Genomic DNA, 16,087 nt, shown 5'->3' on the forward strand with positions numbered 1-16,087 from the left:
TACTGGATTTCTATGCATTTTACGTACATCGTATAGTATCGTATGGGATAGTAATTGGAAGGGAACTTGTCATTTGTTCGATGTTTACCATCTCACTTCGAAATTTTAGGTAAGTGTAGCAACCTCATCGTATATTTGAATACTTTCTTTTGATCATCAAATGTATCAGATATTGATTTAAAAATTACAAATTGCAATAGTATCACAGTTTGTATTCGAACATATCGAACGGTGCAGGCAGCGTAACGTTAGAATTCTATCAGCACTAAATAGTTGATACACTACACTACACTACAGTAAACACACTCCGATGTGAAAGGGCACCGTATACCGTTTGTTGTCTGTAGACCAGTGTCTGTAAATTTATGTTCCAAATCATTGAGAAGTGGGCGCGACGCTTGTTGAAATATTATTTCCTAGGCAAGAAATATTTCTCATCGTTTTTTGTTTTGCTTTTTTAATCTTTTGTCCATTAATCCGCAGTGTGACTCTCCGTGAGATACTCGCCGCATTGTGATTGTGTGCAACATTACCGGTCCGTTCCCTCGTACTCTCTCGACATACAAATCATCATTGGCATTGCGCTATTTTGGATTCGCAAGGCCATATTGACGTCATAATACGACCGCTGGTATGCACTCACAGAATCGTTTCTTCACTCGCTGAGTAGGGAAATCCCGTTAGCCGCTTAGTAGATCCTTCATCCAGGGAAAAAAATAATACTATTCATAGCACAGTATTGGTGGAGGCGAGAATTCTAGCCTATCTAGGCTTTTAACTTTTTGTGAGATACCAAGTCTACGAAACCACTTACGAAATAGTACAGAGCATACCATTCAAATTATTTCAAATTATGCTCGCAAGCAAAGCAATATTCATAATCAAAATGATTACTAGCTCCAGTATAGTAGGATCTACTGTAATACAAAAGTTTGCATGCATTTTAATTTCACAAATTTTGCGAGAGCCAAGCTTCACGAAATTAAAATGCATGTGAAAATTCTTGTCTTGTACGCGGGCGAAACGCATTGAATGTTAAACTCGTGAAAATTTCATGCTGCGAAAAAGGCCATCGGCTCCAATTCGCGAAAATTTCATGCCGTGAAAATATGGTAATAATAATAATAATAATAGTGACTACTTGTATAGTTCACAGGTCCACTTTTCAGTGCTCATGGCGCTTCAAAAATGAAAAGATATAAATGCATAATACTTGTTCAAACATGTCAACAAAGAAGAAAATGGCAAACAAAAAACAAACATATAAAATACCAAATAAAGAATACAACATATACCAATTAAAAATACAGTATTGTTCCAGACATTAATGACATGCAGCAATTACAGTCCTCAGTGTGAGAGGAACAGATTAAATAAGTTTTAAGTTTGGATTTGAATGTCTCGGTAGATCCTCATGACAGTTCCCTTCTTCTTCTTCTTCTTCCGATAAAGTGCTGCCCTCAAATGGTCGAGGATGAACTGAATAGGTATAACTGATTCCACAATTTTGTTCCCATAAAGGAGAAAGCACAATCACCCCATCCATGTTTTACTCTGGGTGTTTGGAATAACAGTGATGATGAACGTAGACTTCATGTCGGATTTTATTTTTGAACAGAATTACTTAGATATACAGGGGTAAAAGAATGAACTTAATGATGTACTAATAACAGAATCTTGAAAATACTTTTTTCTACAGGTAACCAATGTAAGGAATGTAAATATATATGTTTTGCAGTAAATCATGATGCAGAATTTTATCCTGTATTTACTCAAGTGTGCTATTTATGTTTTTACCTAACACTTAGATCAAACAAAAGGTGATTTATAGAATTGGCATGCATTTCGTTTGTCCTTTTTTTCCCCTGTTTTCATTCCTGAATTCCTTGAAACGTCCTGGTATTCAACTATTCCTAAGCTTGCTGTCTTTGAAAATCCCAAAAGGTGTGGAGGGCTTTGGGTGTTCAGTTTCAATGTGATTAAACAAAAATTGATGAATGATAGTAAGAAATAAATGAGTATAAATAGATAAATGTACAGTACGTTGTACACTGTACACTGTTTTTTGCATTTTAATTAGAATTTGGAAATAAGTGAAATAAAATGAAATGTTACAAGCTTTTTACACGTGTGTGTTATTTCCACCCCTCAATTGGAACCACAGATTTTTATATTTGGACATATTTTGGCTGAAATACATTGTCCCTCATTAATGGTTTGAAATTATACCCAAATCCTTTGAAGTAGGGATTTTTTTTTTTAAATTAATTAAAACAATACGTGTACTTAGATAGATTCTGCTGATTGCATAGTCAAAACATATGCTGTTGGGCAGTATTGGCTACAGGAGATGGTTTGTGGGACCATAGCAATGTACTCTGCATAGCTCTACCATAGCAATGACTGTTAAATTGGATCCTGGACCCATTTTTTTTTTAAACAAAAGAAATAAAGAGAAAAACAATGAAAGGGGGTGCGGTCACCCCCCCCCCCCCCCCACTTCATTTTTGAAGAAACAATCTTTGTCAGCCGATTGTAGTGGCAGCAGAAAATTGGGCGGAAGCCTTATTTTTTTCTTTCTTTCTTTCTTTTTTTTTTTTTTTTTTTTTTTTGCTTGTCAGCCGATGATACCCGGAAGTGGCACGAGAAACGGAAAAATTGTGTGCTGAAATGTTTAGTTTGTTTCTTTGTTTGTTTGTTTCTGCTTGCCAGCCGATGAAACCCAGAAGTGGCACCAGAAATATTTTTTGCGTCCCCCTTTTCGGAATTCCTAGATCCGCCCCTGGTACTGGGGGTCATGATGAGGGCTGTCAGCTTCTATGCATACATGCACTTCAGCGAATGTACATGTACAGTGTGTCTCTAAAAAAATTAAACCCAACTTCAACAGCAAATTTTCAGAAAACTATAAAATATTTGCACATTATTTTTTCATGGTTAGATAGTCCAATAAGTCCTCTATCCAATGATACCACGCAGGTTATGTAACTGTCATGCATGACTGAGCATGATTCAACTTAGTGAATGGGTGTGAAATCATCACTGTGGCAAGTTATTTCTTGCTATTGTCATGCATTCAGGGCAGAATTGAAATTTGAATTTTGTCACATGTTAGGCCTATGATTACATAACTTCAGCAAAGGTTGTTCCTGACACAGGCACACTTCACATGCTTTCCAAACATGGTACAGTTGACAATTGAGCAGAGAGTATTCCTGGTAACTTCGTGGAAGTTCAAGAGGCTTTTCGGGTGCACTTCCGCGACAGGCAGCCTCCAACAAAAAGAGCCATCTGGTACAATGTGAGAAGGTACATTGTATGCTGATCACAGAACTTGCCACAGTGATGATTTCACACCCATTCACTAAATTGATTCATGCTCAGTCATGCATGAGAGTTACATAACCTACGTGGTATCATTGGACAGAGGACTTATTGGACTATCTAACCATGAAAAAATAATGTGTAAATATTTTATAGTTTTCTGGAAATTTGCCGTTGAAGTTGGGTTTACTTTTTTTAGAGACACACTGTAGAGCAACCGTCCCCATGTGTGCTTCCTACTCCATTTTAAGGGCTTTGGCAGCATGAATTACAGTAAAAGGTATCTGATGTGCATTACGACAGTAGATTCGCTCGGGCTACAGAGCTTGTGAATAACCAAAAAAGAAAAAAAAAAAATACATCATGCAAGTAATGTACAAAAGTAATCCCCACACTACAATGTGCTTACCTTAAAATCAAAGATAAGAAAGTATAGCGTATAACAAGCGAAAACTTTGCATGCTTTTTATTTTTGCCCTGCTTTTCGTGTAGTGCAAAAATGTCCACTGTATCAGTTTATGTATTATCAAGGGTTGTGATGAACTAAAATCATTGTCTGTCTAATGAATCATAGTTGAAATTATTAGTATACATGATATTGTTTTCAACTCACCATCCTGATTGATGGAATAGGAAGTGGCTGTAAACCTGCTATGGTTGTTGGGGGAGGGGCCTCCTCAGGCCCCACACGAGGCACCACCTGCAGCTCAGGAATGAACGCCCGAGAGCTGGCAGAGAATGATGACCTGGCAACCAGTCTAATCCTTGATCCATACCTCAGCTTCACCACCCACAAGATGAATACAAGGTGAGATACTGTATATTGCTCTTGTAGAATAACATAATTTGTTGTTGTCCCTTCTATTCATGAAATAAACAACTGCTTTGCCTCAATTTAGGAGATCAGCTGATGTTACACTTTTCATGAAGGGATTGAATAAGTAGCAAGAACATGTGAAACAAGTATCCATGATATTTTCCAGGGAACCAATTCATGAAAGTTGTCAACCTTGACAAGTTGTCAGTGTCTGACAATTTCAGTAAAATCCTGGATTTGATTGACTGAGAAGCTCTGGTCACTAGCTGTTACTATGGTAATTGTCAGAGACTGACAACTTGTCAGGGCTGACAACTTTCATGAAATGGTGCCAAGGTCTCTTTTTCATCCAGGAATAGAGATATCTACATAAGTAGCAGGGTAGGTGACCTTGAATTGTGTGTCGTCCTTTAAAGGTATACAATTTGTAACATATGAACACAGCGCATGAACGCAGCGAACGCAGCGAACAACGGACACACTATGGTGCACTGCCTGACCCGGCCCCGGTGGCCGTGTGCCCACTACCACGTCCGCATACAGGCTATAACTTGCGTGCATGCACCACCGTGTCTTATTGTACCTGACGAAGCTCAGCAGTAGCGAGCGAAATGTCGTACACCTCTCTATGATTTTCTTCGCGAGACAAGTGATTAATTTGTTCCCCTATCATCATAATTTGTAACATAGTTTCCATATTCTTGCAGAAACTGGTAATTTTTGCTCAAAAATGGACACATATTATGTATGAGAAATGTGTGATATTATGCTGTAATAACACACAATTCCAATTGGGTAATGACAAAAATGTGAAATATTAGCCAAAGAGGTATGCCAACAGTATCTTTCTATTGCAGTTTGCAAACATATCCAATCATGGTTTGCTACATTGATTCTTGATAATCAACAAATATAAACCATGGATTTAATCTGAACTACCAGTGTTTACATACTCCCAAGGGTATGTCTGTATTCTGTGTCATTTCTCTTTCCTCTCCAGATTCCGGCCTGTGACGACCCGCACAGAACACCTGCGTTACATACTGCGTATGTTCAAGAAGGACCATGATTATGACAGGGCGTATGAGAGGTTAATGGCATCTGGTGAATGGGCTCATGTCTTTCTCGCCAATAAATCAAAAGCCCAAGTCCAATCATTCAAAGAGCATGTAAGTTTGTAACTTAAGAAAAACATGACTGTTAGTTATTGTGCCATCATTGTTTTGTACAAATTTATATATTATGGGAATATGTTTCAAGACTGTTTGTCTTCTTATTGCATGCCTGCAGACCACTGCAGTTATTACGTTATGTTTGAAGATTTGTCTGTGATTGGATCACTTTGTAGATCAATTGCACCAAATGTGTAAAGGTGAACTGTTGCTATCAGAAATTGCATGGCATTTACATTGTTTCTTCTTCTTTAATGCCAACAGTCAGATTTTAATATACTTGGCAGCAAGCATTCATAGTGGTACCCTTAGGTGATACAGAGTTGTTGTGTTTGTTTGTTTGTTGTCGTCGTTGTTTTTTCTGGTGGTACATGTGACCGAGGGCAGGGGTTCCTTCCAGTAACTTTCAAAAATGACTCTGTATTAAATCCATATCCAGAAGTAGCCTAAGGGCTACTGTTGCTAGAATGCTTTATGTAAGTAATTTACGTTAGTAAAGTCTTCAAATCAGCAGTGAACATAAATTGTTTTGTGTATTGGACCTTTATAGGTAAGGAACGACAATGTTATTAATTTCAGTGCCATTGAAGACAGTCGTAGTAATGGCATACCATGAATATGTACATGCGTTGAAGGGACATACCAGATGATTTATAATATAATTTCACATCATGTAATACATAAATCTATAGTACCATGTATAGATTTGTGGAATTTCTTGTGGTCCTTGTATTGAGCAGAGAAACCACTACTCTGAAAAAGCCAAAACATAATATACTGAATAAGGATGATGACATGGCAGGCTAACATATTCCAATAATTTTGCAGTGTACCGTAATTCCATTACAATACCACTTGCGTACAGCTTTACTTGTATAGAATTTGTGCGTGCTCTCTTATTATACCCCCGCCAAACGAAGTTTGAAGGGGGTATATAGGAATCAGCGGACGGTCGGTCGGGCGGTCGGTCGGGCGGTCGGGCGGTCGGGCGGTCGGGCGGTCGGTCCGTTGCAAATCTTGCGTCGCGAACTACTTCCTCAGTTTTCAACCGATTCCCATAAAACTTGGCACAGATGTGTGCCTTGGGTTGTAGATGTGCAAGACGTATTTTTTGACAGTACCCAAAAGTACGTTGCCATGGTAACGGCATATTATGGGCAAAAATGGGTACAAATCTTGCGTCGCGAACTCCTCCCACAGTTTTTGATCAATTTTTATGAAATTAGGTACAGATGTTCATCTGAATATGTTAATGTGCAAGACACATATTTCCGCAGTGGCAAAAAGTGCGTTGCCATGGTAACGGCATGTTATTGGTAAAATATAGGGCAAAATGCTTCATGGCAAAACTGCTTCATCAGTGTTCTTCCAATTCTCATGGAATTCATATTGAATGTTTGTCTTAGGATATAGGTCAGCATGACACATTTCTTGACAATGACAAAAAGTATGTTGCCATGGTAACAGCTCACATATTATGAGCCAAAATGATGGAAAATTTTGTGTTGCAAACTACTTCCTCAGTTTTTGCCCAATTTCCATGAAACTTGGTACAGACGTGTGCCTTTGGTTGTAGATGTGCAAGACGCATTTTTCGACAGTACCTGAAAGTACGTTGCCATGGTAACGGCATATTAATGGCAGAAGATCAAGGAAAGATCTTGCGGATTTAACTACTTCCTCAGTTTTTTGACCAAAGCTTATCAAATGTTGTTTTGACCAAAGCTTATGAAATGTTGTTTGACGGGGGTATAACCAGTCGCTGTAGCGACATTTCTAGTTTTGTTCTGCTTCCTTGAGCACCAAATCATGTATTTTTAAAATGTGAAGCTGCATGTCATCATTCGTGTTCATTGTGATTTGATATGAATTAAGAAAACATTCTTATTCCCTATCCCAATCACGATAAATTCTGAAACTCTGTACCCAGTATTATAACCAATTGATAAATGTTCAAATGCAAATGTCTGAAAGTCATCCATAAGTGTCCTTATTCTATTCTTTAAACCAAAGATCAAAGTATATAATAATATGGGCCCTAGGAGAAATACCTTCACCCATAATTTCAGGAAGGTATTCTATTACAGTGGACTCCCGTTACAACGAAGTCCTCGGGACCGGTGGTTTTCTTTAGTTATATTGAAATTTCGTTATCACCGTACAAATAATCAAAAACGTAGAGCGGATACTGTTACAGTCTGAATTTTTACTTCGTTGTAACCGGAATTTTGTTATGACCGTGTTCGTTATAACAGGAGTGCACTGTGATAACAGAAATATGATTATAATGGAAATATTCACTGCATACTTGTCATGTTGATTGAATGCATGTTAACAACATTTCATCAATAATTTGTTTTTTGTAGATCCATCGTTACCTTGGCATGTTTGACATAGATTCTGGCTTCGAGCTCAAGCCATGTCGCAGATACTCACTTGAAGCGGCTGGGGGAAAGATTGTTGCAACGCAGCATTGGTAAGAAGCATGTGATTACATAGAGTGAGTGTATTTACACTCAACTTCCGGTATGTTGAGCTTGACAGGATTTGGAAAAATTCATCAACTTGGTGACATTCAACTTCTGTGTGTACAGAGTAATATCACGAAAGGCTTTAAAGGACAAGTTCACCTTCATAAACATAAGGATTGAGAGAATGTAGCAATATTAGTAGAACACATCATTGAAAGTTTGAGGAAAATCAGACAATCCGTTCAAAAGTTATGAATTTTTGAAGTTTTTGTGCAGTACCCGCTGGATGAGAAGACTACTGCAGTGTATGAATAATTTAGATGTCACATGCGTACAACAATATAAGGAAAATATAAAGAGAACTTCACAAAATTCCATCTTTTGAAAAAAGTACACATTCCCTTGACTCGTTACCGATAAATGTTATGGTTAATACTATTCCCCCTGCCTTTAGAAAGAGGCAAGTCAATTGCTCTTTTATTATGCGAAAAAAGTGAAAATATGTTGAATTTTCTTTTATATTTTCTTTATACTGTTGTACGCATATGACTCACAAGCTGTAGTAGTCTCCTCATCCAACGTTTCCAACTCAAAAATTTAGAAAATTCATAACTTTTGCACCGATTGTCTAATTTTCTTCAAACTTTCACTGATGTGTTCTACTAATATTGTTGCATTTTCTCAATCCTTATGTTTATGAAGGTGAACTTGTCCTTTAAATATAAATACGGACATATTATTTTCATCACCTAGCCAATTATTTGAGTGTTGTCCACAGGGACTGGAAAAAAACCCTCCCACTTACTGGAGTTTTTACTTATACAATAGAATTGATACATTTTTGAATTCATCAGGGGTAGAGTCTTTCTTTGATTTAACCAGATTTTCGACAGATGCAAAGTCAAATTAGGCGAGGTTGAGTGTAGATTAATTGAAATGAAACAAAGATTCTGTGATATAATGGCTGTTAATCCTGTTAGATATCAAAGTGTGCTGAAAATTAGGGTAAGATGTATGCTTTATGTGGATCTGAAGACAGATAACTTTTTGGTCACTGTATATTTGATTCCTGTGCTAAATAGAGGTGCCAGTATATTTGTACCAGCTGGAAACTAGTGAGGTGCAGGGTTAGTTAAAATTGTGAATTTTGCCCCTTAGGACTGTTCATCATGCATTCTTACTATGTTCTATAGATCTCATCTCACTCTTACTCCCTACCACTCTAATACATCCTCTCTAGGGCTAAGCATGAAAAGATCAGCAAGCTGGTTGGATGCATTGCAGAGCTCACAGACATTGAAGAAAACACCTTTCTGAAGGCAGGAGTTAATGACTTCAGCGTCATGTATTCAATGAGGAAGAACTGTGCCCAACTGTGGTTAGGGCCAGCTGCTTTCATCAACCATGGTGAGAAGTTTGACAGGCAAACAAACTCTTAGCCACTTTGTTTTGTTAAGTTCTTTTTGGCACACTGCAGATTCTTTAGTGCATTTCACATCTTTTTCCCCCATTCTTTTCTCTCAGTATTTTACAGGTTGAAAAAGCACATTGATATTGAAGGCAACTCTTTCTTGTGAAAATATCTATCAAGATTTTTCACGTTGTCGAGTCAGGAGCAAGCAACCTTGAGACCTATGTTGGGGGACAAGTCATAGAATGCTTGAACCTTTATCAGGCAGTTGACCAATATTTTATGGCTTGAGCAACCGTTTCTGTGTGTATTTTTCTATTTGTACTCAAGTCATGAATGAAGCTTCTTGATACTTCTTGAGATGATTTGCGGAAAGACCATGATGCAGAATGCATCTACTTAAAGGGGATGGCTAGTAACTGATCAGTGGGAATCAGTGGGAATGCTGGGGGATGATTGTTGCAATCCTTGTGGGATTCATTTAAGAGTGCATTATATATTTATTGTTGTGTAAAAATTATTTACATTACTTGAATGTGAGACCATTCTGAAGTAAATAATTTTCACACAGCAATAGATATATAATATACTCTTAAATGAATCTCACAAGAATTGGAACAATCATCCCCCAGCATTCCCACTGATTCCCACTGATCAGTTACTAGCCATCCCCTTTAACATAGACCATGGTCTCTCTCAGTTAAGATGTTCTTTCCATTATTGTTACAATTGAAATGCCACTATATACTGGGATTGAAAAAGTGTTGCAAGAGCCTGTCATAGCATGGAATTTTACCTAACATTAAACCTATTTCAAATTTTGGTTGAGACATTTGAACATAAAGATATATGTCCACTGTTTAATTGAAAAAGTCATGTGCATATTGTAGCTGTTAAAATATTGCTTATTATGAAAGAGGGAGAACAACAAAAGATGTGGGTTTCAGATGTTATTTTATACTACTTTTATGTGGAGGGGGTTGTAAATATCAATTAACGTCAAAATATTTGCTTTTTTTGGGGGGGGGGGGGTGGTGGGGAGTATTTGGGGCAATAGGATATAGGGCCAATAAAAACATAACATAGCCCTGATACTTGCTGGATGGGGAATGTGATTGTAATTAAGGTATTTTGCTTATGTTTTTGTCAATGTTGATGTTTTTAATGTTCAATGTTACTGATTATCAGTGTTCTACCATTATTGATTTTATTATAGATTGCCGTCCAAATTGCAAGTTTGTGGCAACAGGGCGGGACACTGCCTGTGTGCAGATCTTGAGAGATATCGAGCCCGAGGAAGAAATCACTTGTTACTATGGCGAGGATTTCTTTGGCGAAAACAACTGCTACTGTGAATGTGAGACCTGTGAAAGGTAAAACAATGAAAATGGAGAACAATTAAAGGGAATGTACAGTACTGGTTGAGGTGGGGATTCATGTTTTGAACATTCTTAAGTGAGATAAAGAGAAACCTCTTTTGAAATGTGAAAGAGCATGTAATTTTAAGAAGGATTCAATGTTTATTTGATGAAAATTGGTTTTCAAATGGCTGAGATATATCCAAAAAAGTGATGATAATAAAAGGCGACGCCTTTTATTAGGATCTCTTTGTTTCACCTTTGTTCTTGGATATCTCAGCCATTCCAGAACCGATTTTCATCAAATAAACTTTTGATACCCCTTAGAATTGCATGCTCTTTGACATCTCATAGAGTGGTTTCTGAATATCTCGCAAAACGTTGAAGGACAAGTTCACCTTTATAGACATGTGGGTTGAGTGAATGCAGCAATATTAGTAGATCACATGAGTGAGAGTTTGAGGAAAATCAGACAATCCGTTCAAAAGTTACGAATTTTTGAAGTTTCTACTCAGTCACAGCTGGATGAGAAGACTACTATAGATTGTGATGTCACATGAGTACAACGATATAAAGAAAGAGTTAAGAAAATTCAACATATTTCCATTTTTCTTGCATAACAAAAGAATACTCGACTTCTCTCTTTCAGAAGGCAGGGGGAATAATATTACCCTAAACATACGTCAGAAACAAGTCGAAGAAATGTGCACTTTAATAAAAAAGTAAAGTTTTGTGAAATTCTCTTTTTATTTTCCTTATAATTGTTGTACGCATGTGACATCACACTCTGTAGTAGTCTTCTCATCCAGCAGTGACTGCACGGATACTTTAAAAATTCATAACTTTTTAACGGATTGTCCGATTTTCCCCAAACTTTCACTGATGTGTTCTTCTAATATTGTTGCCTTCACTCAATCCACATGTATATGAAGGTGGACTTGTCCTTTAAATGCTAAATCCTCACCTCGACCAGAACTGTACACACCCTTTAAGTACTTATAAATCCATACAAATAGCAATTTTTACAAAGGTACACTATAGTGCACTTCTCTGTGCAAGCATTTGAAATATTTGCTGGTTACACTGAGTAACATATGTCATGTCACGTGTAACACAAAGTAACAATTAATCATTGGATATATTTCATAATTGCGAGTGTCATTGCTTTCATATAGAGTCCTGCTTACTGAAGTGGCAGGCTGCCATGTCGGCCAAAAATGAAATAAAGAAGATTTATTCACACAGAGAGTGATAAAGTGTACCAGTATGATTATGTGTAAGAATAGGCTTAATTCTTGTGCAGACATACATATAACTTCAAAGATGATATGGTTGCAAGTTAAGTGGCGTGGGTGTACAGAATCGGTGTTAACTCAAGTTAAAAACAGATTAAGTTGACACATCACAAAAGTTTGGATTGATTTCTTCATTGAATAGACTTTCCCAAAGGTCAAATATTGAATTATGTAGAATGCTTTGATGGGTCATTTGATGAGGAACATGCATAGTTCCCATAATTACCATATTCATTTTGATTGATCTAGTGGTCAAGTTTGATGTATTTGTGATTGTTGATTGACAGGCGGCACAGTGGTGCATTCACACTGAAGGGCTCACCAGACAAGAAGATAGAGGCACCGAAGTACAGTCTCAGGGACACCAACAAGCGCATACTGCGTCTCAAGAAACAGAAGAAGAACACATCGTGTGGACAGAACAAGCCCCCTCGTCAAACAATGCGCAGAAATGGTAGGTCCATGAACGCCAAGTTAATGGATGTGCTTTAATGGCCTCTAAACAATTGAACAAAAAGAAAATGTTGACAGAAATATTTTTGTCAGGATTTTTTTTGTACAAAAAATTAGTATTGGCAATCTTCAAGCTTTTCATGTGCAAGTGATGTTAATGCCTTCTGTATTGATCATGAAGAAAAGTGTTTCCATTTGCCAATGGCTTTCCAAATTACACTTGAGTAATGACTGTTCCTGGCTGCAAGTGTTCTCACTCTTGGCATTATATTCATATTTTCCCATCCTTTTACAGATTCTGAGAGCAGTGTAAGTTCTGGACGAAGCAGCAGTCCAATGCCTGCCAAAAAACATGTCCTGAGCACAAAGCCACGTTCCAACCGCAGACCCCTGTCCCCCTCAAGGTCCACCAATCAGTCCCTTGTGGATATTTTAGCAGAACAGAAATGTCTCTCCCGATGTGATGCAGAGCTCATGCTGGCAGAGGGCTACAAAGTGCGAAGCTCCAGCAATCTTCAACTAAAGCGGGCCAAAGTACTTCTGACTCCTCACAAATATGAGGAAGATAAGACATTTACAGTGAGTACAAGTGAGGAAACTGGCAGGTCATTACGGGCCAGGACTCGCCGACGTCTTGTTCAAGATGCAGGGAGAAGTAGTCGGCGGCGGAGTGACCGTCGGAGTAGGCTATCTTCTGCAGGGATTCAAAGGACCAAACCGACCAATGTGGTCAAGCTATGCAATTCAGCAGGGAGACGAGACTTGCTGGCACATCGTGCATTAGCCAGTCGGTCTGAAAACAAGATGCAGAGGCATGTTGATGCTGCAACTGAGCTACAGGTGGATACCAGCTCTCGAGCCAGCAAAAACATAGTTTTAATGAATCTTTCTCAGTCACCAATGGGATCATCAAGGTTGTCGATATCACCCTCAACAGCATCTCCTATGCCATCACCATCATCACAGGGAAAGTTTCAGTCGACTACAATACGCTCTTCAGCACTATCTCCCTCAAGACCACCTCTGTCACCATCATCATCGTCATCATCACCTTCTCCATCACTGTTGATGGCAGTGAGGTCTCCATCAAGGTCCTTACTTGAGGAGAGACTTCGACTGCCCACTGATGCCAAGCCAGTTTCTCCTGTCTACTTAGCTCAAGAAGACGAGAAGTCCAATTTCAGTGCCAATGTCATGACTATTGGTACAGGCATTTTCGATAATGAGAAGGATGATTCTATTATAGTTGTAGACAGTAGTGAGGATGGCGAGGAAACTGAGGAAGAGTGCTGTGATGCCATGGAAGAGGAAGTCTCATGCTTGTTGCAAAAAGGTAGACAAGAGCAAGACCAAAGGGAAGACTCATGCAGCCAGTCACCTGTTCATATTGCAAATGAACCTGATGAAGTGCAAGGTATCAGTAGAACTCAACCCCCATTGCAAAGAAGAATAATGACGTACAAATCTGAAATTTCTGAATGTGCTACCAAGATGAAAATTAGAGGAATGTTGGTATCTCATCAGTTAGAATCTCATTCTGATCAATGTCCAAAGCAAAATGAGGCAAACACAAAACAGAATGCAATGTGCAATGTTCAAAGACAAAGGCGGGAACAATCACAAACTATTCACAGAGGTAACCGGAAGAGGGCTTTGTTACGGACAGACTGCACTGGCAATGCTAAACTTGTCAAGAGTGGTGGTGAACTGCAGTCTCCAGGCACTCTCAAAATACCACGTTTGAAGATCAGAGTCAAGGACCCAAATGGAGAGATTGAAGAAATTGTCACATCATCCTCAGATGAAGAGCGAAGTCCACAGCCACAGGATGATTTCAAATGTCAAGATGTTCAAACCGCAGCTTGTTTGAGAAAATCCCCCAAGGGGAAGAATACAGTTGCTTCTTGGGCACAGAGAGACACCAAAAAGCAATTTTGCAATAGTACTTCTGAGAGCAGGTTTCAAGGAGAACAATCACAAAATCTAGAGAACAGGCAATACATCGTAAATAGTGTTTCAAATCTGCTGCAAACAAACTCACATAAATTTTCTCTGAGCAATTGTAAACAGGACACGCAGTCCGAATCAACTTCCCCACCGTTTCTCCCCAAAATAGAATCAGATGATGAAGATGTCATTGTCAATGTGGAAGATGAACTTGACATACCTCCTCTGGAGTGTGTTGAGGGCCCTCCAAACCTCTGTCTGCCCACAGCTCAACCGCCATGTGGCATTGAGACGCAAAAGGTACGTTTCAAATTGTGTGAGGGCTCCTCCATTCAGTTTCATATGCCTATAGGTCAGCATTCCCAAAGTAGTAAATCTTTTTCAATATCTCAGTATTGACCCTACAAGCACCGGGATGGTACGTCTGTGCAATGTTTGGAGTGTGGCACTTTATTCAGGCCTATGTAGTGTTTAAAGGCAAATTCCTGCAAATTTTCAGGACTCTCAAACAAAACTCTTTGTTCGTCTTTAAATTGTATTACTCAGTTGTAAACACATACCAACATTTGTCGCATGGTTATGGAGTTTAATTGAACACTACATTTATTATTTCCTGGCAACATAAGTGAACATTAAGAATTCAAAGTTGATAAAGTATTCATGTTTCATTCGAAACAGGTAAGCTGTTCAATGTTGAGATTTTACACTTCCTTTTTTTGAGCCATATTTCATTTGCACATTTGATTTTAAAATGGAATTTGTATGTCATGGAAGGGAGTGCTTGTATGATTAAACTGTGCATGTAGCTTTAAGCCATATTACAATGATTGGCAAGTACTTGTACTCCAGAATATTGCTGCAATTGTCAGATTGCCTTGAATAGTTCCCGCCAGATGCCTGTTAATGAGCTGGTCAGGGATGGACACTTCTGCCTTTATAATTTTTTTTTTTATGCCTCCGCCACGAAGTGGTGCCGGAGGCATTATGTTTTCGGGTTGTCCGTCCGTACGTCCGTCCGCTTTCGTTTACGCGATAACTTGAGTAATATTTACTGAAATTTTACCAAACTTAGTCCAAGTATGAAGTATGATGGGGCAATGATTTGATTAGATTTTGGGTGAAATCGGCTAAAGGTCAAAGGTCAAGGTCAAATCATGAAATTGTATCCGTTTACGCGATAACTCAAGACTGTATGGAGCAAATTTCACCAAACTTTGTTGGAGGATGATGTATGATAGGACAATGATTTGATTAGATTTTGGGTGAAATCAACTAAAGGTCAAAGGTCAAGGTCAAATCATGAAATTGCATCCGTTTACACGATAACTCAAGACTGTATGGAGCAAATTTCACCAAACTTTGTTGGAGGATGATGTATGATGGGACAATTACTTGATTAGTTTTTCAGTGAAATCGGACAGAGGTCAAAGGTCAAAGATCAAGGTCAAATCTTAAAATTTATCTGTTTACGTGATAACTCAAAACTGGATGAAGCAGCTTTCACCAAACTTGGTCCAAGGATGATGTATGATGGGACAATTAGTTGAGTAGATTCTAGTGACATTGACAAGAGGTCAAAGGTCAAAAGGTCAAGGTCAAATGCTAAAAATGTTGCTATTTCCCCCATATCTATGCAATGCCCGCAGTTATTTTCTTGAAACTTAGTGTAGACATGTACTACTGCGTAAAGATTCTCCAGAGAGAGCTTCATGTCATAAGGTCAAAGGTCAAAGGTCAAAGGTAAGGTGAAAATGTTGCAATATCACTTTTCTCGCAAATGGTTCAATGTATCTTCATGGAACTTGGTACATATGCATGTACTGACTAGCAGGGATTATC

The 16,087-nt window shown here is 38.4% G+C and overlaps 1 protein-coding gene across 2 annotated transcripts; it reads left to right on the top strand.

Moving 5' to 3' along the window:
* Positions 1 to 4: 4 nt before the first annotated feature.
* LOC139736368 (uncharacterized) lies at positions 5 to 15,193 on the top strand. Of its 2 annotated transcripts, XM_071647124.1 has the most exons (9): positions 67 to 109; positions 3,192 to 3,309; positions 3,958 to 4,132; positions 5,142 to 5,310; positions 7,680 to 7,789; positions 9,025 to 9,191; positions 10,412 to 10,568; positions 12,136 to 12,302; positions 12,597 to 15,193. In XM_071647124.1, the coding sequence occupies exons 3-9, from the start codon at positions 3,978 to 3,980 to the stop codon at positions 14,645 to 14,647; spliced, it is 2,976 nt and encodes a 991-aa protein (XP_071503225.1). In that variant the 5' UTR covers positions 67 to 109; positions 3,192 to 3,309; positions 3,958 to 3,977; the 3' UTR covers positions 14,648 to 15,193. The 2 variants fall into 2 exon arrangements, with proteins under 2 accessions (XP_071503224.1, XP_071503225.1); XM_071647123.1 differs by lacking the exon at positions 3,192 to 3,309 and having other exon boundaries at positions 5 to 109.
* The last annotated feature ends 894 nt before the right edge of the window (positions 15,194 to 16,087 follow it).

This window comes from Diadema antillarum, unplaced genomic scaffold (assembly GCF_040938485.1).
Source record: "Diadema antillarum isolate AM-2024a unplaced genomic scaffold, OU_Dant_1.0 seq00000641_RagTag, whole genome shotgun sequence".
Taxonomy (NCBI): domain Eukaryota; kingdom Metazoa; phylum Echinodermata; class Echinoidea; order Diadematoida; family Diadematidae; genus Diadema; species Diadema antillarum.

Excerpts from the sequence above, each read along its gene's own strand:
- LOC139736368 (XM_071647123.1), top strand. The coding sequence starts at position 3,978 with ATGGTTGTTGGGGGAGGGGCCTCCTCAGGCCCCACACGAGGCACCACC. Across the intron at positions 10,569-12,135 it reads GAATGTGAGACCTGTGAAAG|GCGGCACAGTGGTGCATTCA; the intron begins GTAAAACAATGA and ends GTTGATTGACAG. Across the intron at positions 12,303-12,596 it reads TCAAACAATGCGCAGAAATG|ATTCTGAGAGCAGTGTAAGT; the intron begins GTAGGTCCATGA and ends ATCCTTTTACAG.